Genomic DNA, 16052 nt, shown 5'->3' with positions numbered 1-16052 from the left:
TTTTTGTTGGTGTGTAGGTTGGTGTTGTGTGTGTTTGTGTGCGTGTTAGATGTTTACCAAAAATTTACACAACTTGGGGTGTTCGACGTTTTTCTTCCGCAGCAGTTGGCCCATATTAGCTAAGCAGCCATGATCTGGTTTGTATTGCACGGTCTGCCTTTTTTAATTTCTTCTCTAGGGTTTCCTTTCCCCTTCTTATTTCTGTTCTTCTGGTCCAGTGAACACTGCATATAGTACCTACTGTCTTAATGTGCTGGCATGATGCTAGATTTAGGCATGGCAGTAATTGATGACGCATGAGATAATGCTGCAGAGATGGGAATTGGTATTCACTCTTCTCCTGAATACTTCAGTCTCACCTTGGGACACAGGGATTTGAATTAAAATGCCAAGCTGGATGGAAATAAAATGGGAAATACGTGTTGGTAGCCTTCTCTGGACCACACTGGAAATTAGCATTTCAAAATAATTCAGATGCTGCTTACAGACTATACTGGTTACCTGATTTCCAAAAGTGCTTTCCAAAGCAAGGAATAGAAGAGGTCACAGATTACATCTCTGGCGATCCAGAGGGAAGGATGCCTATGGAAGTGTGTAAAGCATGAGCAGATACCCTGGGCCCACGTGGGCTCACTGTGCAGATCTCATCCTCCACAGGAGTAATGCTTTGTGCAGTTTGATTAATGCTGAACTACAGCAGAAAAAATAAAATTACGGCTTTAATATTTTATTCTTGTCTCTCACTGTCCAAATGTCAGGACGTTTTTAATCTTTACAACTCCTTGGTAGGTACAGTTCAACCTAATTGAAAACAGTTGGATGAAGAAGACAAGAGAATGGCTTGTTTTATGAGGAGAAAGAGTTAAAACCTCAACTTGTTCTTTAAAATCAAGTTTGTTCCACTCTTCTTTTGTCTGAAATAAGAGAATCACAGAATCATTAAGGTTGGAAAAGCCCTCTAAGCTCATTGAGTGCATCCAGTCCCACAGCACTGCCAAGGCCACCCCTAACCCATGTCCTCAAATGCCACTTCTCCATGGCCTGTGAGCCTTCCGAGGATGGTGACTCCAGCTGTGCCAGTGTCCATCCCAGGATTTCAGAGCTGTGACTGCTGCACATGGGGTGGTTTTGGCCTGAGCAAGGGTGGTATCAGAGACTGCAGTCAGAAACAAACTGGTCACTTCTGAGGTTTCACATGGTCTTTGTAAAAATACATTGTTGATTCCTTAATTCCCCATCTGGGAAGCAGGAATTACTTTGTTGTGTTTCCTGACACCTGTGGAGGTGATTTTGCTTCCACACTATTAATGATCAGTGTGCTCTTTTAATTGGCACATTACACATTACCAGAAGGGACAGTTTCCTTGGCAGAATTCAGTGGGGTACCTTTGCTGCAAGATGTTTCACCAGGAAAGGAGGGTTCATTCTGCTCTTTTGGCTTTTTTTTTCCTTCTATTTTATGCTGTTTGCTCACCCAGAACCAAAATTGAGAGGGAAGGAGGAAAGGCAAATTGATGTTTTAGGACTACCACACATCTAAGTATTTTCAATATTAATGAATTGGGTTTTAATCCTTAACAAGTTCTCTGTTAACAATGCAACTGGCCTTTTCCAAGGAGTCTGCTCAGAGTCATGAGTGAGCCTGTGCTTCATGGTATGGAAGCAGTTTGGGTGATGACCACCCTGTGTTTATGACTGTGGCAGATCAAAGTGCTTCCCAGTTAAAATGTCATTCTTCAGAAAAAAGAGTGGATTTAGTATATTCTCATAAATGTGTTCCTTGCAGCTTCCCACATCTTAGTGACAGGAGGGTGCTCCAAAGCCTGCAGGTGTTTGGAGATGGGGGGAGTGTTTCCTGTGCCATGTCCCTGTGACAGTCCCCACTGATGTGACATCCATCTCTGCAGCATTATCTGTTGAGAGGTGCTGACTGTACTGCTACAGCATGCAACTCAAAGGTGGCTGGAAAAATAGGTTTGGGAGTCTACAGATCATTACAATGTTGAAACGTGTCCTCAATTAGCCTACTGGTGTTTTTGTTCCTGTGGAAATCCTGCTGTGTACAGCTCATTTAGGCCAAAGATGTCTGCTCTGAAACATGGGACTCTAACCAGAGTACGTTTATGGAAAACAGAGCTGCCAGGAGCTAGGGATGGACGTGGCCTGAACAAGTGCCAGCTGTTTTCTATTACTAAATTGAAGAAAGTATTTCATATCAATGGACTCTTCAGAGCTACAAATACTGGTATTTTTTCCCCCCCCACAAGTAATATTTTTTCTTGTTGTGCTTTGAAAGATGCTGCACTTACACTGGCTGTTCATGTCAGTGCAATCACTGGTGTCCTTGAAAAATCAGAGCACTTCACCCTTTTTTCTAAACTCAAGAAGCTGCATGCATTTGTTTGGGGGCATTTTGAGTTCACTGAGTTCAGGTACTTGAATGGGAAGTCACAAATTATTGCAGCTTTAATAGAATCCAGATTTTCTTCACATTAATTCCTTATCTCTACTTGTTTATTGAGTCTCTTTGCTGTGAATTCCTGGTTTTCCTCATCCCAGCAGTGCAGATGGAGTAGGAGACAGCCCTTAGAGCCCCCAAGAAGCAGCCCTGGCCCCGTGCAGGCAGTGTCAGGGGTGGACCCACGCCGTCACCGCTGCAGGTTGGAGGCCAGACTGGGAATCACCCACTTATCCTGGAGCTTGTTAGTTTGTCCTTGTCCTGACTAACAAATGTCCTTTCCCCTCTCTCTAATGCTGCTCGGTGCCATGAGGGGCGCCTTGAGCCCCCGTGTCAGGCTGCAGTCGGTGGTGCTTGGACACCAGGGGCTGGCACAGCCTGGCCGAGCCGGGCTGTGGCACTGCAAATCTGTACAGATCTGTGGACTCCACTAGTTCCAAAGTGTCATTTGATGAGGCTGCTGATTTGACATTTAGTAGCAGCCATATGTGGACAGCGCTATAAATAATGTGCTTCTGGAAGCTGAATGGTGTAGCATTACTATTTGGCTTTTCTCTCTGGTCTTCATTGTGTCATCTGTAGTGAGCTCTAGGTTTTGTTTTGGGAATCTTTTCAACCTCTTGTTTGCATGGGTTCACCCAGTAGCATCTGATCCTTGCTTATAGATTCCTCCATACACAGTCAGCACAGCTTACAATCCACTCAAGAGAGGAATGGTTCCTGCCCGAGCTGGGATGAGTGATGGGATCGTGGGAATCTCATGGAAAACCTGTGCTAGGCAAAACTGCTAATGTGGGTTACATCCCACAGGCATCATCAAAACCTTGGACTTCTACCTATCTTATAATTGTAAGCAATTTCTTTTTTGATTGGCCAGGACCTTTATCAGAAATTTGTGCTGGGGATGTCCTGCTCAGGAATCACTGATCTGCATGGAAGGCAAGCAAGGGCACAGGATGGGGATCTGAGAGGCCAGTTAGAGCTGCTGGAGCCCAGTCACTTTGGATGAGGTTTTTCCAAAGCAGCTTACCCAGCTCTGGTAAAGGTCTGGTAGACCCAAGGCCTTGCATTTCCTACACCTTTGGAGAAGTTCTGCTTTGTCATTAGAGCAGAGCTCTCCATCAGTGCTGCCCTGCTCCAGAGCTGGCATTGTCCCACCCAGAGCTGCCAAGCCCTTTTCCCTGCATGGAGCATCCCACAGCCTGTGCCCACGTGGTCCAGGAGAGCTCCCTTGCTCACTCAGACACCTTTTGGGAGACTTACTTTGGCTGCGTCAATAATTTTTATTGTGGCTGTAATACAAGGAGCTCCCAAAGTGGCAGAGGAAGAAAATGAGGAGACTCATGCCAGCCCTCTTCTGAGAAATGAGAGGTGTCCTCCTAGGGCTGTGGTGTTTCTGTGGATCACTGCAGCTCTTCTGTAGGAAAGCTGCTGCAGTGTGGGGATAGTCTGTTCAACAGGAGTGACCGCTCATGACATGGGCAGGAAGCTTGCTGTGAAAAGCCCCATCTCTTCTATATGAAAGTAGCTGTACTTTACAGAACTTTCACTTCAAACTGCATTAAAAAAAAAAAGCTGTCAGCTGTTACAACATTTGTTGTCCCATGTCACAGTTTGGTCCCAATATCCCTGGTTACTCCCTAGAGAGCAGACAGGCTCTCACATGGGATTAAGCGAGCCTGACCTTCCCTTATTTAATTTTTAGGGCAGGATTTGCACTGAAGAGCAGTTCTGTCAGTCTGCCTGCATCAGAGGTCTGGGTTAGCCATTGGAAAAAGAGGGAGGAGCTGAACGTGGCCAGAAAGGACCAAAGTGATGGCCAGGTCTCAACTCAAATGTTAATTCTAAATTGTTAGAGTTGTTCTCCTTATTCAGTTCAACAGAAGATGCTCCATTTCAATTGAGTAGGATCTGAAATTAGGGAGTAGTCCCACTGCATAAACAAACAAATGGAAAAGTTTGGGGGGGGGGAGTGGAACAACCCCTTCCTGGGAACTGAGACAAGGCAATGTTCAGGCATGATTCCAATTTATGTCAAACAACTCGGGACCATCCTCTTGAGTGGGTCTGTAAAAGTGGTGCTAATGTGTATAACCTTTCTAAATTTTTCTTTTTCCCTTTAACATTTGTTTCCCCTTTCACTGTCAGTCACAACACACCGCTCTTGAATCTCCCAGCTGGTCTTGACTTGTTGAATTTATTTTATGCTTTCACTCTTCTTTAATAAATACATTACTTGCAAGCAGTGAATTGAAAACAAAGCAAAAGAAAAAAACTACCATTAGTGATTGGACAGTTTCTTACTTTGTGTTACATTTAACTGTTCTTTTGACAGCCCAGTTTTTAAAGCCAGGTTCGTATGGAAATGCTTTCACTCCACTTGCACTGCTTTTGGAATAGCGTTCTGCTTCATCTGTCTTTATTTTAGTGCATTCATAACACACACAGTCAGCACAATGTCTCATCTCCCTTTGGCCAAGACTGCAAAGTACTCCTTGTCCTTTGAATTCTTTTGCTTTCTCTTTTTTTTTCTTTTTTTTTTTTTTTTTTCCTTTTGGAAAACGCAGCCATTTTTGTCAGCACCAACTTTTAGATTTAATGATCCTTTGTCAGGGTAGGGCAATTAGTGCCTTATCCCAAACATATTCCAAGCTGCAGCCCCTCTGTGCCAGGATGGGGCACTCTGTGGCCCTTGGGATTGGCTGCCCAGGTGTGCCTGCAGGTAAGTGTTCCTGTCTTCCCAACAGAGAGCCTTCTCCATGGTGCCTGTGGTGGGGATCCATCCCTGTTTGTTTTTCTTTGGTGGTTTTTTTTCTTTTTTTTTTTTTTTTTTTTTTAATTTTTTTAAAAAAAATTTTTTTAATTTGACCTTTTATCCCCAGAAGTTTCCTTATGTCTCCTGGTTTAATTTTTTTTTCTGTGTAGCCCTAATTATGTCCTGGGGCAGAGCCAGAAGTGTGGGAAAAATGTACATTATTCCTTGGGAAATACAGGAATACAAAATGTCTGACTTCACTAGGATATCAGAAAAAAAAATCCAAAATTTGTACTTGATAACATCTTTTTGAGGAAAAATGTATCCATGCAGCCAATATCTTTGGGAAAGTTGTGCCTTTCAAGCTGATTCACCAAAGTTGTGCAAACCCTGTGGTCATTTTCTTCGCTGTGGAGTGACAAAACATACTCTGGTTTCTGTTGATGACTGTTATTTAATTAAAGAAACCTGCAGCATATAGATGGAATTATTTTTTGGATTTCATGTACCACTCAGTGTTCTGGAGTCACATCCTGTTACAATTCAGGATGTTTCTGTGATACTTTGGGTTGTGATTTGCCTGATGATAATTAATAATCAACAAGTTCATATCTGATTTTTATTTTTTGTGGTTGGAAGGTGAACATGGTCCCAGCCAAGAGTCCTTCTCTGAGGAGCTGGTCACTGCCTGTAACTGGGTGAACTGGTCACTGAGGGCGAGCTGGCACACTGAGGTGGTTCGAGGGCGCTGTGAGTGCTCTGCTCTTTGTCTGGGGGCAGAAACCTTGCATAAAACACAACAATTTCCACACTGAGCCCTGCTCAGCCCCATTGCCAAAGCTGACACTTAATTGCTGCGTCAGTACTTTTCCAGTTATTCCAAAATAGCTTTTTTTTTTTTAGGAAGATGAGACATTATGCTTATTGTTTCCCCTACATGCACTAATGGTTCCTTGCTGTTAACTTATTGCTAGGCCTGTTTCATTCTAACATCTTAGTATTTTTGTTAGTTTACATGTGAAATGCATCACCCAGTCTGTGCTTGAGCTCATTTTATTTAATTGATTTTTTTTTTGTTTTACTAACCTCACTGTTTTTTCAGTTTAATATTGGCTGCATGCTAGTTTATATATATATATACATATATAAAAAAAACCCAATCAAGTCTAGCCTGGATTTTGCTCTGATTGTGTTTTGGTTTCTAGTGGTGGGGCAGTCTTGCACTTACAACTTACTCAGTATTATAAAAGCCTGACACACAAACAAAATGACTAAACACATTGTAGATTTTCTTTACCAAAAAAATCTTAAGTGGTGCTGTCTAGGTGATGGATATGATTGTATAAATAGCTTGATTTTATGCTTTTTACTGTCAATTTTTATTGGTACACTTTATTTTCTTCCACATTGCTTTTTAGTTTTATTATTTTTTTATTTCTTTTAAACGTGATGCACAAAAGTTGCCCAGCACACCATCAGAAAGTGACCGTCCCCAATACCCATCCCCCTGGAAAAATTCTAGCCAGCAATTTTTGACATTTGTCTTTCCCTTTATTGGGCATATATTGCCTTTTCAGTAGCATTTTTTTGCATGCATATATATGTAGAAAAATCTCTTGCTCATCACATGTTTAAATGTCAGCGGGAAGGGAAGAATATATTATTGGAATATTTTTGGTTTGTTTTCTCTGTTCTGTCTGTCAGGATAATATTGGACATCGCTTACTCCAGAAACATGGGTGGAAGCTGGGCCAGGGATTGGGAAAGTCACTGCAGGGTAAGTCCAGTCCCTTGTGTCTGAAACCTTCAATTCCAGCCTCGGTCTTTAACAAAATTATTTCTGCTTTTTGTTCCTAGATTAGATTTTCTTTCCATTATTAATATATCCAAACAATTGCGCTGTTGAGTTTGGTATTTGGCAGTTTGCAAGTGGAAGCTGCAGCCTCCCTTTGTTGGTACAGGTTAGAGCTGTGTGTGTGGTGGATGTGTGAGAGTCAGCGTGGAGGAAGGAGGATTCACTTTCCACACTGACAGGGAGTGGTGCAGTTTCCAACTATGCTGGTGTTTTGGTGTTAAAAGAATTAAAGATTTGAGGTAGTTCCCATGACCTGTTATTGCTCACCGGGCTCAGAAGCCATTAGAAGGCCAGGAAAGGGCCCACTGAAGATGGAAAGTGGTGGCAGAGGTTCTCTGGATGGGAGAGGCTCACTCCTGGTTTCTCCACAGGACTGTCGCAGGTTGGACTTATTCCTGTTCCCAGCAGTTTGTCAGGGATTAGCAAATCTCACTGGCACACCAAAGTGCTGGTTGGCCCAGCACACACCAGACCTTGCTGTCTTGAGCCTGAATTCTTCCTGCGACACTAAACCCCATTTCTGTAGAAACCTGTGGAAGTGTTTGAGGCTCAGGTGTGCCCTGAGCCCTCAGTAACTCACTCATGTTCCCATGCCTGTAGTCTGAAGATCTGAGAGCTTGTAATCCATGTTCCATGAGTGAGCCCCCTTAGACATGGGGGTGTCTGTGCTGTGGAGGCTTGTGAAGAGGTAATGAGTTCTCCAAACTCTGGGAATGCTTATTAATCCCTGGACTAAGCTCTCTAACCTCTCAGGCAGGACTGCCTTGCAGGTTAATGATTCTGGATTCCTCTAATGTGATTTCAGTGGAGTTCTCAGGTTGATGCATGGCACTGTCCAGTCCTCTCATGTCCCTGCTGGGGCCAGACCTCAGGTGGAGTTGTGGCTGTTACCTCTGGGCCTTTCCTCTGGGACATGGGATGTGCATCACAGGCTGGAACTCAGTGTTTTCTCTTTTGGGTGCCCTGTATTTCTCTGTGTGTCACCAGTGTGGAAACACAGAGGCTTGAAAGAAGGAAGAGCCTTGTCCCAGCCCCGGGTAGATCCCAAAACACAGCCCAAGGGCTCAGAGTGCTTCAGGCTCAGATGTGATGGAGTGAGCATGGATTATGGGGCTAGGTCTGGAGTCGGGGCAGGGGGTGGTGGTGTCACCATGTCCCATGGGCCGAACAGGAATTTGCACTTTGAGTCTTGTCCAGATTTAGATGTTCCCCCTGTGCCTCTCACTGTGCTGGAGCTGTTCCAGATCTCTCACACACCATTGGAGCTCTGCTGGTTGGGAGCAAATTGTGGATGTGGGCTCTGAGGGCTTTCCTGTGCTTCCTGCTTGTTCACAGGAATACAGGAGTGAAAATAACACACCAATTTAACCCAGTTCAGTACTGAAGCCTTCCTAATGTAGGCTTTGGAGCATGTGCAGGAATTTCAGCGTTTTTGGGAGGTAGAAGTGCCTTGTCCACCTGCCAGCCAACTTCTCCAGAGGTCTGGGCAGGCAGAGGATGTGGAAGGGAGGCTGCTGCTGCTCCAGCTTTTCTCCTCTGAGTTCTCAGCAGCCAGAGCCCATGCCTGTGGCATTGGTGATGGTTGTGTTGGGAGTGTTTAATTCATTATCCAGTGACCTTTCTACATGAATCTTAGATTGGCCCAAAAATCCAAATATAAAATGTCAGGAAGGAAGCATTTGCATCCAATTTTAATCTTATTCTAAGAGTTTGAAGAGTAAAGTCATTTAATGTGCAGTGAGAAGGGAGGAGCAGAACAGAAGTTCTTCCCATCTTCCACACTCCCTTGTTCAGGAAAGACCAGGAGAGGTTTCTAAAGAGATGTAGGTGTGTTCCTGTTAAATTCTTCCTGCTTGACACTGCTTGAGCTAAAATCTTGCACAGCCTGTGGTGAGGAGGTGCAGCAGAAACAGAACCCCTTCAAGCAGCCTTGAGCTGTGAGTGTGGTTCTGACCTCCTGCAGAAGGTCCTTACATCAAACTCAAAAATTTTGGGTTGCACATATGGAATTGATACTGCATTCAGCTACTTTCTGCGCACTTCAGCTTAAAAGCAAGTGGATGAGTTCAGCGTGCTGAGTTTTGTGGTGTTGCTTTTAATTCTAGATCTTCGTCTGAGTTTGGGCTCCCTCTTTAGTTCTCTTGAATCCCAAAGTGATGCTGTGTTACATTTCTGCCTGGCAGATGTTTCTTTCTTGTAGTCTTGTGGTGTTGTTCGGCAAGAACCTCACACTGCAGGACTTTACCCTGTGATGGTTCCTTCATTCTGACCACCCACTGGGGATGGAGTCCAGTGGTGAGAGTGCTGAGCTGTCTCTGGGTGGTACCTGCAGCAGTCTAAAATCTACCCTTGCCAGTTGCTGGTGGTAAAAATCTGCTGGTGTGGTGCACCGTGGCTCATTCTCAGGAAAATTCCAGTGGGGGGGGGGGGGGGGGCGTTTTGTACCCCCTGGGGCAGCTGCCTTGTGGTGTAAATCTTGTTACTGAGAAAAGCTGAGCCCTTGGGTAGGGAAGCACAGAGCCCATGCCCTGAGTGATGTGGCTGTCACCAGCAGTGTTCTGGCTGAAACCTCTGCATCTTTCACTGAATTTGGGCTGTGTGCTGAGTGGGGCATCAGGCAGGAACAGTGCTGTCAACTCTGACCATGCCAGTGCTGGAGTCCTGCTTCAGGGATACTCGTAAGGAATTCAGCAGAGTCATCCTTCAGCTCATCTCTTTCCCTGATGTTTTTCATAATTTTTTCCCCACAAATAACTTGTGTTATATTTGGAAACGGTGCTTCAGCTTGCTAAAAGCCAGTGAATATGAAAAAGCAGGAGAGGGGGCTGCCAGTTGACAGGGATCTTTTTTAATTTGGGAAATATGGCTTAGGGAGCCACTTTTCCATAGAGATATGGGATGGTTGCGCTCTGATAAGTGAGAAAATGGTGATTGTAGTCTGTTTTGTCTTTGGGGGAATGCCTGTAGTTGATAATCCAGAATTTTGTGGTCTCCTGGAGAAATGAAACTAGCAAAAGATCAGTTAAAAGCATTGCCTGACCTTCGTGTGAAGTCCTGTGCTAAATGAGCCCAAGGATTGTGAATAAATCAGGAGTTACATAAGTCAGGAGGGGAATGAGAGGCTGAGGGAAATCTGAATTCAACCACACTCTAATGATTTCTCTTGGAATGAGTATTTCCCATTAAGTTAAAGTAGTATTATGAAAAGCCAGGAGACTGACGTGCAGAAGTGGGATAATTTGATTCGTACATTTGAAAATATTTTTATAAGCTCTTTGCCTTTTCCCTGTCAATTTTTTTGACAAGTCTTGTTTGAAAAAAATAATTGTGCTGAAAATTTCTGGATTTTATTTTTCTTTTGTGTTTAGTATGAAGTAATAGTACTCTAGAGGTATATCTGCAAGACTGAAACCAGTAGTTTAATCTCATTTAATTAGACCAGGGGAAACTGAGTAGGTTGTCCTGCTGCTTCCTGGGTCATAGCAGGGCCTGGGGAGGGTGGGCTGCTCTGCAGGGAGGATTTGGAGAGGGCAGGAGGAAGGTTTGATGTTTACTGGCCATATGGAGGGGGCTCTGAGGAAGGATTGACCAGCTCTGGTGGACAGGTCCAGCTCATCCCTAGCCAGTCTGGGTAACAACTGTATTCAACACAGATTTGCCTCTCTAAAGTTCTCTGTTGGAAACATTCTTGCCTGGTATCAGCATTGACCCTTTAAAAACAGCCCTATAGAAGCAGTTACAAGTTCCCCTACGCCACAAACTGTGTCCTGTGTGATTAATTTGTTATGTTTTAAGGCATTGGTTTCCTGCACATTCCCACAGTAGTCCCAAGACCAAGATTATCCTGATCTTTTGTGGTATCTCTGAGAGGTGAATCCCAATGTAGTACTTTGCTATGGCAACAGAAATCACACAATTTGTCATGGCAGAGCTGCTCCCCAGTGTCTCAGCTGTGAATCAAACAGCTCAGGTAACTGGGGGCTCAGTGTAGCTCTGGAATTCCTGTGGTTGCTCCTCAAGGGCTCAGGCAGCTCATTCAGTGCTTGGTTATTGTCATGAAAATGCTCAGAGTGAAACCAAAAGGAGTCTCAAGGTGGGTGGCTGCTGGTTTGTGCTGGGACTTGGATTATCTCCAGTGCTCAGGAAATAGAAGCAGCAGGTGGTTCTGTTTAGGGCAGGGACGTCCCTTTTGGGGCAGGTCCTTGCAGTGGCAGGAACGTTCCCTGTAGCCTTTGATCCTGAACAAACACCTTCTCTCCCCTGCTTCCTCTGCCTATTTAGTAATATCTTCCTTCATGTTTGCTTATGTTTTTAGCCAAGTTTTGGCATCATTTCAGTGTAACTGTTCTGGAAGAGCTTCTTCCATCTCCCTGGGGAGCAGCTCTGCTGATGTAACGCTGCGAGGAGAGGGCAGGGCCGTGCCTGTGTCTCTCTTGGCAGTGCCATGCAGGGCTGGGGGCCCTTCCTGCATCCTTGTTCCCTTCCAGTCAGGCTGAAAGCAATACACCTGCACAGACTGTCAGAGCATTGCTGTTCCTGTTGACCAAGGTGTGCCCCACACTGATTGTGTAAATCATCCTGGTCATATAGGGAGCAGCAGTTAATAGAAAGTGCTTTGGGTTTATTTTATCCTTTCATGAGTACATCCAGCTAGGTAGCAAAGTCAGGTATAGCAAATTTGTTAGCAAATGGTAAAATCCAGTTCTTCCATCAAGCTGTATTTTTGTTGCATGGTTTTCAATTAAAAGAAAAAGCACAAGTAGACTTGTGCTCTGATTTGCAAATTCTGTGAGGATAAATATAGTCAGCACTTCCCCCCTCAGCATCGCTATGGTGCAGTTCTTTGGCACATTCCTCCCCAAATCTGTTCAGAAAAGGGAAAACATTCCCTCTTGGTCCAAGGGCTGAGCAGGGTGGAAGAGCAGAAGCGTCTGACAAGTGCTGGAAGCTGCTCAGAGCTGCAGGTGAAGCTGTGATCCCATGGTTCAGGCAGGAAGTGTCCTCTCCTGGCAGCCCTGGGGTGCTCACCAGCTCTGGGATGGAGCCGGATGCGAGTCCCTGTTTCAGGGCATTGCCAGGTGGCTGCAGGCACTGCCTTTGCTGGATGTTCCTCAGGCTGTGGGGAGCAATAAACAGCTTTGACCACTCGAGCAACTGAGATCAGTCACAAATGTGATCACTTGGCAGCTGCAGCTTGGAGAAATGAGCTCAGGGTTTGAATTCCAAGGTCTTGAATCGTGGTGCTGTCACCTGCTCGCCAAATGGCTTCAGCTCAGATATTAATGTGTTTTCCATTTGTTGGCTCCTCTGATCTCGTGGAGGCAGACGGTGGACGGGTGTCAGGCCTGTGAACATGGAACAATGAGCATCTGAGGGACTGAGGGGTGTCAGATTTCTTTCTGGGTTTTGGAGCTTTGTAATAAATACGGGAAAACACAGGAGAGGCAGATAAAAGTGCTTAACAGTGCCTTTATTCATTAGGTATGGGTGGTTGGTTTGGCAGTCTTACCCAAGAAATAGCTGTGATCGCTCTCTTATCTTCTTGTATCTTCACATGTCCTCACAGCAACCGAAATCCTGGCATGGAGGAGCATTTTCATGCTTGTGTTTGCAACACAAATCACACCAGTGGTTTTAAGAGTGATGTTTTCATGTGAACTTAGTTTGAGAAACCTGGCCTGCTGTGGCTGCTGTCATCATACCCATCTTCACTGCTTGTTAAAACCCAGCTGACCACAGACCAAAAAGGAAATTTGCTCAGTGCCTCATGTCCTTTGGGGGAAGCAGTTGCCACCTTGTTTGCTTTTGGAGGTGTAAGATCCTTCCCTTGATTACAGGTGGTGAATTTGTGTTGCCTGAGTGGGTGTAGCCCACTCAAGTGAAATCTGCAGTCATTGTGCTTTCAGTGCCACATGTTTGTTGTGACAGACGGCCTTTGCCTGGCTTGGCACAAGGCCTTCCGGCCCTTTCTGCTGGTGCAATGGAAGAGCAGTTTTATTAAACTGGGAGAGAGAAGTGTGGAGAAGGGAGAGGCTGTGGCCATGCACAACCTGCCTCTTCCTCAGTGCAGCCCCGAATCAGAGCAGACCCTTCAGCCCTGTCCACTTGTCAAGATGAACACAGACAGCAACTCTTACCTTGAATTCCTGTCCTCAATCAACCAGAAATTGTGGTTTTGCTCCAGCACCTTCTGTGTTGCTCTTTAATCCATTGCCCAGCATTTGGGGTAGGGATGTTTTGTGACCCAGAACTCTACTACATTCCTTCCACGCAGAAGTTCTGCTTGGTGCCTCAGTGTCAAACCTCAGCTTGGCTTTCTGCAAGTGACACCCTTGGTTTGTGTGTCTGCGAAGTTTTGAGCTCCCACTGGAAGTTTTCCATGTGATTGGGATGTTTACAGCTTGACTTTCTCTTGTCATTTCTCCCCTGCTTAGTAAGGATTAAATTCACAGGGCAGTTTCTGTGTTCTTGAAAGACACTCTCTCCTTTCTGGAACTTTGTTTGCTACCAAGGATGATGGACCTTTGTTTGAATCTCTTGATTGTTTTGACCCCTTCCAGAAATCTGACATAAACAGGATGAGCTCACAAATCTAATTCCCAGAGGGGGCTGGGATTAAAGCTTGCCCTTGTTTGTTCATTTGCTTCTTGCAGCAGTTGGAATGAGTTTGATAACGTGGTGTCATTTTTAGCCAGTGAGGAGCACCAAAGGCTTTTGCATCAGTGAAAATTAGTGGATTTTCTCCTCTCTCCCCTTTTGATGTACTGAATGAGGAGTCTGAATTTTCAACAGGACAGCTCTTGGTTTCTCATAGACTTTTAGGGAGCCCAGTGGTGCCAGGCCACCACTAACCCGTCCCCAGGTGCCACATCTGCACAGCTTTTGAATCCCTCCAGGGATGGGGACTCCACCACTGCCTTGGGCAGGTTCTTCCTAGGCTGGACAACCCCTCCCATGAAGAAATTTCCCCAATATCCAACCTAAACCTTCCCTGGCACAATTTGAGGCTGTTCCCTCTTGTCCTGTCACTTGTTCCCTGGAAGCAGAGCCAGCCCCCCATGCTGTATCGAAACAGTCCCAGGAGTGTTGAGTATTGCAAAATTCTCACCTTTAAAAGTGCAACTCATTCATGAGCTCAGGACTCCTCCCTGTCTCCCTCGTCCCAGACAGTGCAGCTGAAGGTGAGCCCTATCCCTGTGGATCCATTCCTGTAGGTGTTGGTTGCTGACTCCAGGCACCTGTTTCCCTTCCAGAGCCTGCAGTGAGGTTTGTACTGACTGAACAAACCAGCCCTTATCCACCCCTGTGCTGTGGTCAGGAACCTGCCCTGCATGCAGCTGAGTGAGAGTCCCTTGCCAGGAGCAGCTAGAAGCCCCTGGAAGGTTGTGTCTTACTGTGGGTTTCAGTTGCAGCATAAAGATAACAAATAAGGAGAAATCCTCCATGTCCAACAAGATCAGTTGTTGTTGTCTGTGTCCCCTGGAGATGCTGAGTTTATGAAATTCTCCTCCAGTGACAAGTGTGATATCAATCATTCCTCTAGGATTGGATCCTACAAAGCTTGTACCTGGGGGAAATTTCTATGAGGATGTCAACAAAACAAGCAGGATTACAGTTCTTGTGTTACATCTGTGGTGCTTACACGCTGTGCATAAGGGACACACTGGAAGAGATTTGATTGAATTATGTTAGCATAGAATTCTTGGGGTACTTTTTTTCATTCTGTTATATCTGAATGCCCCTTTAACAGAGAAATTTACCTGTTGGAATAGGACAAGAAGTAGATGTTACAAATTAAATAAAGGATCAATTTACATTGGATATTGGGAGGAAACTCTTCCCTGTGAGGTTGGTGGGGCCCTGGCACAGGGTACTCAGAATTCAGGCTGCCCCTGAATCCTTGGAAGTGTCCAAGACCAGGTTGGATGGGGCTTGGAGCAACCTGGGTTAGTGGAAAGTGTCCCTGTTCCATGGAGGAAGTGGTTTTTAAGTGCCCTCCCAACCCAGACCATTCTGGGATTCTATTGCCATTATGCTGTTTTTGGAGGGAGGAGTTCCTCTGAATCTGGAAATCTGATGAAAACTGTTTTCTGCTTTGACTTGTTAAAAAATGGATAAAACATGGGCTGGTGTTGACAATGCTGGCATTTCCAGGCAGGCTCAGATGGCAGCTCCAGCTGGGATATTCCCATTCCAGAGGGCAGAGCATCATCCATGCCACATCCAGAGCCAGAACATGGCCCTGAGCCCACAGTCCTCCATATGCAGCGTGACCTGTGTCTGATACCAAAGCCCTGAAGCCTGAGGATGAATCTTCCCAAAATTTACTCATTTATAGCACCAGGGGGGAAGTATTTGCTTGCATCCAAAAGCTTTATGCAGTTAAGAAGAAGGGAATCTGGAGAAGCCTGCCTGGCCACGTGCTCCTTGCCACTGCAGGGCTCTGGGAAGGGATGACTGTCAGGGTTTGTTTGGGTCTGAGCAATTTTTCACAAGCTGGGAGAAAGGTTTTCCCATTTCTTGGGGAGAGGAAAGCAAAACAGGTACAGCAGGTCAGTTTGGGAATCTCATTTCATTTCTGAGTGCAGGGAATCATTACTAACCTAATTTCCTTTGAGATTGGGTTTCCTAAGGTGCGACTCTTGAGTGAGCTGTTTATCTTTTCCATCCTGCTGGAGGTTCCTGCTCTGTCCTCTCCATGAGATTTTCCCTGTGTGTGGAAATGTTTTATGCAATAACCCTCTCTGCTTTGGGGTCTGCAGCCTGTGCAGTGACCAGTCTGTGAGGGAGTTTGGGACCTGCCTCAAAAAGAAAATAAATGTCACGAGGTGCAGGGGGCTGGGACAGGGACACAGCAGGATTTGCCCTGGGAATTAGCCCTCTGTGTGGCACTGCTTGCAGCCCTGCTGAGTGGCAGGAGCTGTGGGAATTCTGGACCTTGGAATCTCACGCTCCCTCCAAAGCATGCTGGTGTACAGGAAAGG

General features: G+C 45.4%; 1 protein-coding gene across 6 annotated transcripts in view; it reads left to right on the top strand.

Moving 5' to 3' along the window:
* Window positions 1-16052, top strand: part of GPATCH8 (G-patch domain containing 8) — a 57486-nt gene that overhangs the window by 18151 nt on the left and 23283 nt on the right. For 3 of the 6 annotated variants that reach the window (XM_041462025.1, XM_041462023.1, XM_041462021.1), the window contains exons 3-4: window positions 4794-4811; window positions 6918-6990. Coding sequence is in view for 2 of the 6 variants with exons in the window: in XM_041462019.1 (XP_041317953.1) it covers window positions 6918-6990 (73 nt within the window). In the remaining 4 variants the exon portion in view is untranslated. Of the gene's footprint in view, window positions 1-102; window positions 138-4793; window positions 4812-6917; window positions 6991-16052 lie in introns of all 6 variants that reach the window. The other 3 variants (XM_041462019.1, XM_041462020.1, XM_041462024.1) reach the window with 2 other exon arrangements.

Source organism: Pyrgilauda ruficollis, unplaced genomic scaffold, assembly GCF_017590135.1.
Source record: "Pyrgilauda ruficollis isolate IOZ18807 unplaced genomic scaffold, ASM1759013v1 scaffold159, whole genome shotgun sequence".
Taxonomy (NCBI): Eukaryota; Metazoa; Chordata; class Aves; order Passeriformes; family Passeridae; genus Pyrgilauda; species Pyrgilauda ruficollis.
Note: the sequence above shows the minus strand (reverse complement) of the source record. Positions and strands in the feature narration are given on the sequence as shown.